General features: G+C 41.7%; 1 protein-coding gene across 1 annotated transcript in view; it reads right to left on the bottom strand.

Moving 5' to 3' along the window:
* The window catches only part of shf (Src homology 2 domain containing F), a gene marked incomplete at its 5' end in the record, with an annotated part of 26,198 nt that extends 17,094 nt beyond the window's left edge, over window positions 1-9,104 (bottom strand). Inside the window, one exon of the mRNA XM_080029165.1 lies at window positions 9,008-9,104. Within this exon, the coding sequence (XP_079885291.1) occupies window positions 9,008-9,104 (97 nt within the window). The remainder of the gene's footprint in view (window positions 1-9,007) is intronic.
* Between the last annotated feature and the right edge of the window lie 3,396 nt (window positions 9,105-12,500).

The raw sequence follows: 12,500 nt of genomic DNA, 5'->3' as shown, positions 1-12,500 counted from the left end.
GCATCATCCACCAATGCCTCAAGTCTTCTCCACAATATCAAGTGATGAGGTGTAACTTGATGTAAATAACATCCCTTTATGTACACGTTGTATGCAATAAAAAGCTTAAAAAGGATTATTTTGAAATAGTTGTAATAGTATTTTTACTGTTTTAAAGGATCAGAGTTGTGTTCTAAACAGAAGGCAGTGTGGACCCAGGAATGTGATTTTTCAGGTAAAAGCCAACCCTAACATTATTATATTATATAACATTTGGAGATTTGCAGACCATTTGCCACCAACATTCTTCACTTGGGAGAAGGTTCTTTTGGTGGTAGGCAGAGTTGCGTTTTTGTTTTGGTTATGACCAAACAGTTCAATTTTGGACAAATCTGACCACACAATAGACTTCCAGAAGACTTCAGGTATCTCCAGGTAAAATGTTCTAAACAGAAAGGCTGTGTGGAGCCAGTTGCTGCTGTTTCATCTCCGACCACCAGGGGCTCCCCTTCTCCTCCAACTGAACCCCAGCTTGAACTCACTGGCCTTGGGTTCACTCATGTGTTTCCTAAATACAAACTCATGGAAATGATTATGCTAAATGACAACTCTAGCGTTTGTTATCGTGGCCTATGAACTGTTTGTTTGTTATAGGGCAGTACGGCCGAGTCCCAGAAACAAATTGTACCGTAAGCGTATAACGTGACTCATGGGTAAATTGTGGCTCTAACCTCAGACCCTTAAGAAGAGAGACCAATTTGCTTTGTTGGACTACAGACAATTCAAAAGCAACGATAAATAACAGAGAAGATAGTTTGCTTGGGTCATTGGGATTGTTTGTAAAGTTTTAGCTTATAGAAAACGTCCAGGTTAAGGCCTATAGATTTTATCTTTCCCCGATTATTACATTTTTTATAGTTTATTGTATAGGAGCAAAAATAACGTATCATCTAATATGTAATTGTTCACATTTACACAGCATCCTCATTTTTTTTTAATACATTTTGTGTGTTATTTTTATGGTTTAGGAGTTGCAAACATGTACATTTTCCCCCTCTTCCAAAAACAAAGAGAGCAACACCTTTTCATATACTCAATCCCAGGTGCCCACATTCTATTCTATGAATCATAAATTATGAAAATCATACGCTGAATTTTTTTTTGCAGCACATTTGGGGCAAACACATTTACACACTGTATCAAAGTTTCCAACCTGATACACGTGTGACTTATTCCTAGAAGTACGAATTAGTGGGCGGTCCGGTGGTGTGGTGGATAGAGCGCGTACTATATTGGCTATGGCCTTCGTTGCAGTGGTCGCCGGTTCAAATCCGACCCGTGGACCTTTACTGCAGGTCTTCCCCCCTCTCTCTCTGTCTCCCCATTTCAACTCTGTTACTATCTAATACAGCTTGAAAATGCCAAAAAACAAGTACAAATTACATATGGACCGAATTTACCTCCATAATAGAGAGAGAGAGAGAGAGAGAGAGAGAGAGAGAGAGAGAGAGAGAGAGAGAGAGAGAGAGAGAGAGAGAGAGAGAGAGAGAGAGACTGTGAAATGATGCCCGACTGTTGCATATAAGTCCATATGAAAAACATTATCAGTACTTTAACACATTCCATTTGAGCAGTATGTATGTTGACTCCCTAGTAGGAATACGGTCTTTGCCACTAGGATGAACTATACACAATATATTGCGAGAAATAGTGTTACCATGGAAACTGACCAAGGGGACAAGGGAGATGCATGTTTGCTCCGCTCAGCCCTGTCAATGCTGACAGATCACAACATGAAGACGTGAACCCAACTGCTCTCTCTTTCTCTCCCTCTATTTCTCCATCTCTCTCTATCTCTCTCTCTTTCTCACACACCCCCTCTATCTCTATCTCACCCCTATTTCTCTCTCCATCTCTCTCCCTCCATCTCTCTTTCTCTCTCTCCCTAACTCTCTCTCCCTCACTCTCTCTTTTTCTCTATCTCTCTCTCTCTCTTTCTCTCTCCCCACCTCTCTTTCTCTCTCTCCTTCACTTTCAATCTCTCTCTTCCTGTTTCCATCCTAACTCTTTTCCTCTTGACTGACCTTTTCTTCTGATCTCTTTCAAATCTCGCACTATATCCACCACCGTCCCTCTAACTCTCCCTGTATTTTTCTCTGTGGTTTTTTGTTTGTCTGTCTGTCTGTCAAGGACAGAAAAAGAATAGTGGACAAATTGGACTGTGCACAATGGCATGTTCCCTCTAGAACTAGAACATATTAGATGTATTCTCAAGGGAAAGGAGGCTGAATTTGGTCAAACATGGATCCCATGCGTGTCCTGTTTCACTACAGGTAATAGTATAAGAACTGAGAATTAACTCATGTTAGGTTGTTGTGCGGGAGTGTGGAGTAAAAGGCATATTGTTTAGCCTTTTGCTTTATTTTCGTTTGTGTAGCTACAGTATTTTTTCATGTCATTAACATATATGAAATGGTGCATTCCTTGTGTATTCTTGTTTGTTGTCACAGATATCAGTGCTTAAAGCTGGGGTGGAGGATTTGGGGAGAAAATGGCAGTTGGGATAGAGATTTGAATCCAAATAACTCAACCGCTCCACTTGTTCTCTTTGGTCCCTCCCCTATGGTCCCTCCCTGACACACTATACACCAACAAAGTCGGTGCCAAAGTGAATGGACAGTCTCAACAGCCGAGAAGAAAAGAGAATCGGAGCCTCGCTCTGATTGGTCAAAGTGTACAGCTCATGTTAACTTTGACCAATCAGAAATCACATACCCCAGCTTTAACTTGAGTTTAAACAGTAGTAGCCTACCAGACTGGAAGATGAGTAGGGATGACATAGTAGGTTGGGCAAGAGGAAGGTGATTTTACTTATGTCTTCCTATATGCATATAATGTTGTATAGTTGTATGATTTGAAAATTCAATGAAAAAATAAAAAAAATAAACAAGGCTAGACTCTCTCTCTCATTCTCCTTCTCTCTCATTCTCTTTCTCCTTCTCTCTCTCTTTCCTTCTCCTCCTCTCTCTCTCTCTCACAGACTAATTCCTGCTCTTCTCCCCATCCCACACAATCACTGGCTTTATTTGACCTTGATTAAAGCCCTTTCTTTCCCTCCACCACTACACACATACAGAAAGTCTTGAGTCTTGAGTGAGTGAGAGGCTATTCTCACTGGATCTCACCCCATCAACCTTTAGCTGCCAGAGCTCAGACTAGGGTTCCACAGGCAGAGTGAATATTTTCGCACGCACGCACGCACGCACGCACGCACGCACGCACGCACGCACGCACGCACGCACGCACGCACGCACGCACGCACGCACGCACGCACGCACGCACGCACGCACGCACGCACGCACGCACGCACGCACGCACGCACGCACGCACGCACGCACGCACGCACGCACGCACGCACGCACGCACGCACGCACGCACGCACGCACGCACGCACACACACACACACACACACACACACACACACACACACACACACACACACACACACACACACACACACACACACACACACACACACACACACACACACACACACACACACAAAACAAACTCTACCTTATTATTTGCCTGACAGTGAATGGAGCTTGCCTGCTTTCATTGCCAGAAGCAGCTTTCAGTTTTTATGCTCCACATATCTGGAACAAACTCCCAGAAAACTTGAGGTCTGCTGCAACTCTCAGCTCTTTTAAATCAAGTCTGAAGACTTTTCTGTTTCCATTTTAACCTGCAATTTTATTGTATTTAAATGTCCTATTTCTATTCATTAGCTTTTAAATGTTTTATTTCTATTCATTCGCTTTTCTAATGTGGCCTTGAGTCTGAATTGTGCTATATAAATAGACTTGCCTTGCCAGCTATCTTACCTACACCAGCTTCAACTATACAACTGTAGAATTATGTTTTAAAGATGCAGTATGTAACTGTGGGTGTGTCAGAGAAGTGAACATTTTATAATGTATATTCTCATAAGTGAATAAACCAACTTTCCTCACAAGAAAACATGATCCCTGGAACACTGTTTGAAGTTAGAAAGCTACTTAAAAGGATACTGTTTCACTGTTGTTGTTTACAGCAGCTGGGCCCACAGTTTTGTTTACATACATATCCGAGTCTAATGTTTGGTTCCAGGTTCCACAAAATATATTTGATTTTAGGATGATTAAATACTAAGAATTACCTGTAGAGAAAAAAATACAAACGAATCCCCCTCCTCTGAAACTGCACAGTGCACCTTTAAAGCTGCATTTCAACGGTAGAAAGCCAAACTCATTCCGCCTTGCATTCTACGGAGCACACAGTGGCTGAGGCATTATTGCCGACAGGAGATTGACGAGAGGATTGGCTCAGAGGAGAACAAAAGCCTTGAGAGGCAGCTTAAGAGAGATGAGAGAGTCACACACACACACACACACAGACATACACACGCGCGCACACACACACACACACACTGAGACATACACACGCAAACACACCGTCACATACGTAATTGTGCGGGGGCATCTGTGTGTGTGTTATCAGGATTGTTGCTTGTAAAGCGCGGCAAATGGAATCTGTGTATCAGATTGACCTGTCAGTCAGATGGTGACTGATGGCTGAGAGACCCGCCTCCTCTCAGACACATCGCTTCCTGTAGAGCGCTAGATAACACATTAAAACAACACACACACACACACACACACACACACACACACACACACACACACACACACACACACACACACACAGAGGAATTGAGTGTGCGAGAGAGGGAGGCCTGAGTGCCTTGGACACATAAACACACAGAGGTTACAATGGTGTTTCCGTGATTTCAATGCACAGCACAACATAAGAAAAATAACTAACACAGGTGGAGAAAAACGAAAAGTCACGTGTATCAGTGCATTTTTAGTCCAAAACAAAAATGCTTTAAAAGTGGCAAACTTGTAGATGTTTCCCCTTATCCCTCTCTAACAAACACAACATGACAGTTATGCTTGTTCAAATTCTTAAATCGTAGGTCAAATTAATTTTTTTATGAATCACAATTCATAAAAATAAGCTGAAATTTTTTTAAACTGTATAAAAACTCTAACCAAATATTCAAAAAACATGCCGTAACTAAAACCTTGGAGGCTTCATAACAACCTGACTACTTGCCCCTCTCCCCACACACACACACACACACACACAACACCCCCCCCCCCCCCACACACACACACACACACACACACACACACACACACACACACAGACTCCTGAGGAAATCTCTCTCATTAAGCTTTCTAATTAATTCTCATTTACTAATGGCACTCCTATCAGAAAGCATGAGTAGTTCCGACGAGGCGAAGTGTGCCATCCGCCACTGCACTGCACTGCGATGGTGAGAATTAAGTTTTCACAGCTGGGACGTGTGAAATGATTAACGGCTCTGCATGTCATTAAAATGCAATGACACACACACACACACACACACACACACACACACACACACACACACACACACACACACACACACAAGCTGAAAATCGTGCACAGCGTGGTCTGATAGCCCCAGAACTGCTAGCTTTAAGAATCCCTCACTTTTATGTTGATATTCATCATCTGCACTTGGAATTCAAATAGTGATTTGTTGGACGGGATTTTAATTTTTTTTTTTTTCTAATTTAAAGATTGGACTATGTGGGAATAGGCTTTCTTCCTTTATATATATATATATATTATAAACATATATCCCCAAATTGAACTTTAATTGGGTTTTCCAAGACAAAGGCAGAGAAGTGAATGTATTCAAAATTGAATCTGGATAACTTTAAATAACTTGTTTTGTCTTGGTCTTTTCAGTTAAGATAAGGGATTCAAAGTGTGTTAATTAATGGCATAAATCTATTCATTAGGCCTCTACTCAGACACAAGAAGATGTTGTATACAGTTTACCCTGTCAAGCTGCACTTTAAAGGTGGAGTCAGCGATTCTGGAGAATGCTTATTCTTATAAATAATCACATTTTGTCAAAATCAGTGAAACTATCCTTATGATCCGCTACCTGTCTGTACTGTGTGTGCACTGCAAATAATGAATTGATTATACACAGCCTAGACTCTGTAAACTGCGACAGACCCTACGCTGTGTATTAACACCACTTTTTTTTCAGCGCACACACTGTTCTCTCTGTAATGGATTGTTGGGAAATATTCACTGATTTTGAAAAATAATAGTGATTTTGAAAACAAGCTTTCTCAAGAACGGCTGACTCCACCTTTAAAGGTCAATGATGAGGTTAAACGAAGGAGGCATATTTTTCAAAGATACTGTTTTTTTTCCTGGTTGACTATAGATCATATAGGCTGTGGCGAAATGGATAGGGTGGTGGACCCGCAACTGTAGGGTCGGTGGTTCGATCCCCCGTCTCCCTGCCACATGTCCAAGTGTCCCTGGGCAAAGAGACACTGAACCCTAAATGTCTCCTGATAGTTAGCTTGCTGCTGCAATCGGTGTATGAATTTGTGCTCCAGTTGTAAGTCGCTTTTTAAAAGAGTCTGATAAATGACATGTAATGTAATGTAATGTAACACATAACCTATGCAGACCCTCATCTCTTCACCCAGTCCACACACAGCATGTAAGCAATCCCCTGCACAGCGGCTGACTAACGTCTCAGTGTGTGTGTGTGTGTGTGTGTGTGTGTGTGTGACTAGGGGTCTTGCCTTTACACTGAGGGTCAACACAGGGCATTGTAACTGTATTCACATGGGGTCACGGAGGTCATTTCACACACACACACACACACACACACACACACACACACACACACACACACACACACACACACACACACACCCGGTCAAACACACACACAGTCAAACACACACACACATACACACACAGTCAAACACACACACACACTCAAACACACACACACACACACACACACACACACACACACACACACCCGGTCAAACACACACACAGTCAAACACACACACACATACACACACAGTCAAACACACACACACACTCAAACACACACACTCAAACACACACACACACACACACTGTCTGCCACAGTGACTCTTGACCTCAGACAGAGAGAGGATTATGTTACAGCAGGACGCCATATCTTAAAGCTGCTGGTATCACACATGGAACCAGAAGCGTTCCCATGGATTTATGGACATAAATCAACGTTTAGCTGCCCCTGTCCTCACCCACCACAGCACCCAGCGGTGTCCTCTTACTGACACACACACACACACAGAAACACGCACACACACACACACACACACACACACAGAGAAACACACACACACACACACACACACACACACACACACACACACACACACACACACACACACACACACACACACACACACACACACACACACACACACACACACACACACACACACACACACACACACACACACACACACACACACACACACACACACACACACACACGTCTCCCTACTATGCCAGGGGGAAATCCCATTCCTGGCATTAGTTCTGCTGCTACACTCGCTTTGACCTGAATGAACTCAAAGATCTGTGGGTTGAAAAAAGAACAATAATAAAACAACACGGGATGTTTTTGAACCGTCAATTGTATAGTTATCTTTCCATACGTTTAGTCTTTTTAAAATCAATTAATAGACTCATTTATTACAATTACTTTAACAAATTTAAACTTTTTCTTTTACAAAAAATATGAAAAAACTATTGCGGTAATGCTCGTTACAAACAGTTACAACTGTATCAAGATTGTAGTTATATTATTTACTTAACAGAAAATGCATGAATATATGCAACACATAATATAAAAAATAGATTAATAACTTGCTAAATATGCCTGAACCTCAAGGTGAAGAGACTTGAGTACAGAACTGAAAAAACTTTTTAAATGAGTTTGATTCTCTCATCCTATCCATATCACCACTCATATGATCTTTTGGTTGAAAATAGATGATTAATAAAACAATATGGTATGTATTTGGACGTTATTGAACTGTCATTTGTATAGTTATTCACCTTTTTAAAGACTTAGAGTAAAAAAAACAAAAATAGTCTAGTTGTATGTTTGGTTCCATGTCAGCCACTTGTAGAGAACAAAGGGCTGTCGGGACATCTGGGATGTTGTGAGTGTGTTGACTAGAGGAAATGGGGGTCAGAGCCAGTGGTAATTACGCATGCAGAAGGCAGTTCGGTACAATTAAAACTAATGAGTCTTCAGATCCTAAAAAAATCTGCACAAGATTAGTGATTTTCTGCCACGTGTAACCCAGATGGGCCGTCATCATTAGTGTGTTGAGGGCTATTCAGTCATACTACGCAGACAGAGTTTGTAAAAAATATGGGACTTATGTAGCCAAAGTAAGTCATCAACTGGCCATTGAAGAGGGCTGCTGGTAAGTTTTGTAAGGGTGTTCCAAAAAAACTGATTATTTGTGATATGTTCAACAAGCCAAATACAAAGTTCTAGGTAGTTATGAGTGGTACAAACGCCCATAAGAATGTAACAATATGCAACACCTCAGACTTAACCCTCATCCTACGAATATATTTAAAAACACAAAGATTGTTAAGAATGACCTACTGGAAGAAACCACCATCATAGCAACATGATTACTGATATGTTCTCAAAACGCACACACACACACACACACACACACACAGACACACACACACACACACACACACACACACACACACACACACACACACACACACACACACACACACACACACACACACACACACACACACACACACACACACACACACACACACACACACACACACACACACACACACACACACACACACACACACACACACACACACACACACACACACACACAAAGAGTTAATTCATAAAATCAGATCATTTGACAGATATTGACAACATTGGATGAGGATGGATGGATTGAATGGCCTGACGGATGGAACCAGATGTGGGATGGGATGGGGTTTAAATGAATGGGATTGATGACTGATGGCTGGACACACAATGTGAACACCAAACACCCACCGTGGTGGTGCTGGTCGCAGGCCGTGTGTCCCGGGGAGGGCTGGCCTGTTTGGGACGGGGACTCTGGTTCCTCCACCAGGGGAGGACTGGTGTTCATCTGCCCCACCGGAGGGGGCCAAGGCAGGTCCTTTATCACTTTAATCTCTACTGCAAGGGGGGCGCACATGGAGGGAGGGAGAGAGGGAGGGAGGGAGAGATAGAAAGAGGGAGAGAGGGAGAGGGAGGGAGAGAGGGGGAGAGAGAGGGAGAGAGGGAGAGAGAGAGAAGGGAGGGAGAGAGAGGGATAGAGGGGGGAGAGGGAGAGAGAGAGGGAGGGAGAGAGAGGGGGAGATAGAGGGAGAGAGAGAGGGGAGATGGAGAAAGAGAGATATAGAGAGGGACGGAGGAGAGGAGAGGAGAGGGGGTAAGAGAGAGAGGGGGGAGGGTGGGTGGGAGGGGGAGAGAGAGAGGAAGAGTGGGGAGAGGGAGGGAGAGATAGGGAGAGAGAGGGGGGAGGGAGAGAGAGAGATAGGGATATAGATAGGGAGGGAGAGAGAGAGAGAGACCCATAAACAGACAACCACAAAAGGGGGGAAGAGAGGGAGGTAATGGGGGGAAAAACACAAAGAAAAAGAGGAAGAAAGGGTAAGTGGAAAAGTAGATAAGAGCTCAAGAGGCCAGTGCTGTGGTGGTAGAACGCTGGGTTATAAAGTCATCCAAGAATCAGCAGTACAGGCTAGAAAAGGAGAGGGAAATACAGCAGGACTGAAAAAGAAGAAGTGAAGTTAGTTTGATCAGATGGCAGGGTTGGGTTGTTATAGCGGGATCCATTTTGGATTTGGTTCAAGGTTGATTAAAAAAAAGTGGATTGTTATTAAGTGATGATGAAAGGTTACTCACACACACACACACACACATTCAAAGCTCAACTTATTTAAAGCTATAGTGTGTAACTTATGTAGCAAAATCAACAACTGAAACATTTCTTGGGCTCTTCTTGGGGCGAAACCAGTTTACAAACGCTGCTGTACTGAGAAATACAGAGAGAGTTTTGTGGAGCTGATAGGCTTAATCAACTTTGTGCCAACTCTTCTTTGTATAAAAAAAGTTACACAATATAACTTTAAAGTGCTATTAAACCACAACCCTTCCCGAAAAGTTGCCTCTCTCTCCCCTACACAATCCAGACAGGAACCCAGACTGACTATCTTAAGCTTCACCCCTTGAGATCCCGAAATACACTAGAAACATGAAATTCCCTGAATGCCTTATTTGCTACATGGCAGTGATTAATAGTGTGCTATATGACAGGCTTGTTCTAAGTAGGCAGGCCCAGATAGTACAATGCAGTGCCTTGAAAGTTGCAGACTAGAAGACATAACGTTGCCTCAAGCTGAGTAACAATACATCATCATAGCATATAGGCTCTGTTGTTATTCTTAGTACAGAGAAAAAAAATATAAAAATAAATAAAACCTCCGGCCTCTATATTAAAATAAACAACAATGTAGACAGCATCCTACAGTAGCTCAGAGCAATCCATCTATCCCCAGGCTTTTCCTCCGTAAAAAAATATATGCCTGAATGCCTCATGTCCGGTTATAGCATTCCCAGGGTAAATTGAATGACCTTGCAAAAGCATATCGGCTACTGAGCAAGGGTCACTTGTTAGATAGCGAAAGATACTGAAGTTTTTTAAGTACTATAAGATCAAGCCAGCTTTAAGAAAACAAGGCTAGTAAAGAAATGTAGCCTTTGAAATACACTGTTTGAGTGTTATGTACTTACTTGTAACTTCTAACATAACATTTCAAACACAGATCTTCCAGTGAGGAATATCACTATGCTACAAAAGAGCACTTTAATGATGATGTCTAGAAAGCTGGAGAAGTATGTAAATTAAAATATAATTGGTGTGATGCAATCTGGGTTTGTAGCATATGACAGACAATGCCTCTAAACTAAGAATTAAGAAGCTTCGAAAATACCTAACAGCTTGCATACGCTTTCTAAAGGAGCAGAATGAAGAAATCACGCAGGTGTCGGCCGGTAAATTTACCCTAAAACGAATATCCGTTAACAACCAATAAACAAAAACAAAACTAAACTACATACAAGCGACAAAAGCAAATTGGAAAATATATGCCTCAATTTCAAGTGATGAGGTGAAGATATATTTCTATAGTACTTTTTCTTTGTCTTCCAACAGGTGCATTTGCCACGGACAACTACTATACAGTATATACAAATGTGTAAGGCTGTTTAGTTTGTCTGTTCTGTGCTACTCTAGAAACATGATAGATTTATTTTCAAAGCACACACAGTTGAGAAAGGTAGCGGATGATGATGAGGAGATATTCACTTCTTTTGACAAAAAGTGATTTTGACAACAAGTCGACTAGTATACCGGCTGTCTTTCATTGGGAGAGTGATCATGATGGTATTAACTTGTCCGTCTTACACCCCTCTAGTATTTACAGCGGTGGGGCTACATCACATGTTAATGAAGCAATATATGCTATAGCTATATGAAGGGATGGAGGGGGAAAACTGGAGGATATTCAATCTGACATGCAATTACATATCCAGGCCTGTTGTGTCAGGGGGCTAATCTAAGGAAAGACAGCTGGAAACAGGAGCTGATTACTGTCTATCCTGATGGGAAAGGTGTGTCAAGTCAAGTCAACTAAGTGTCAGTTTCTGGAATATTTTCAGACATACAGAGGAATTGGTGCACAAGGCCTAAATACTATATATAATAAACAAATTCTAAAAAGCGCCAAAACTAAGGCAAAACCAAGGCAAAACCAAATGGTATTGAAAAGTCAAGAAATTGAAAAAAACGAACATTGAAGATGATGAAGAACATTAATTGCAATATGTGCAATAGATAGTAAAACAAATACATTGAAAATGTGCTATATGAGGGTATAACAATGTGCAGACATAGTAAATATAGATACATGTAAAAAAGCATTGATTCAAAGGTGCTCCGAGGAACTTTCAATTTGTGTTAAGTTTTGCACCCCCCTTTGGACAAAAGCGGTAGTGTTGTTTACTACGCCAGTTGTTGTTCCTGGGTGAGAGTACCCATGACAAAGACATTAAGAAAAACCATATCAAAATAGCATTATTTACACTGATGATCTCATTTGCTGTTACATTTAATTTATGATCATTAGAGGAAAAATTAGACTTTCAGAAATATTTTTAAAGTTCCTCGTAGCACCTTTAAATGGAAAATTGTGTTTGTGGTTCGGGCTATAGTGTGTGGGGGGAATGAAGACAGAAGGTCACAAACTGTGTGAGATAATACTGTATAACTTCCACTACTTTTGGTGTGTGAAGTATTAGCAGACTGTCTCTTCCAGTGAGATTAAAAAGCCTAATACTCATTCCACATTGCAGATTAGCGCGTAATTGTTTGGGGAGCAGACGGCATGCCTGCACTGTGCACTGTGTGGGTGAGTGGGGCTGAGATATGCTTCAGTTGGTAGCACATGCTGAAAAATAC

The sequence above is a fragment of the Ammodytes marinus genome, assembly GCF_949987685.1.
Source record: "Ammodytes marinus genome assembly, chromosome: 1".
Taxonomy (NCBI): Eukaryota; Metazoa; Chordata; class Actinopteri; order Uranoscopiformes; family Ammodytidae; genus Ammodytes; species Ammodytes marinus.
The sequence above is the reverse complement of the archived record's forward strand: the minus strand, read 5'-3'. Positions and strand labels throughout refer to the sequence as shown.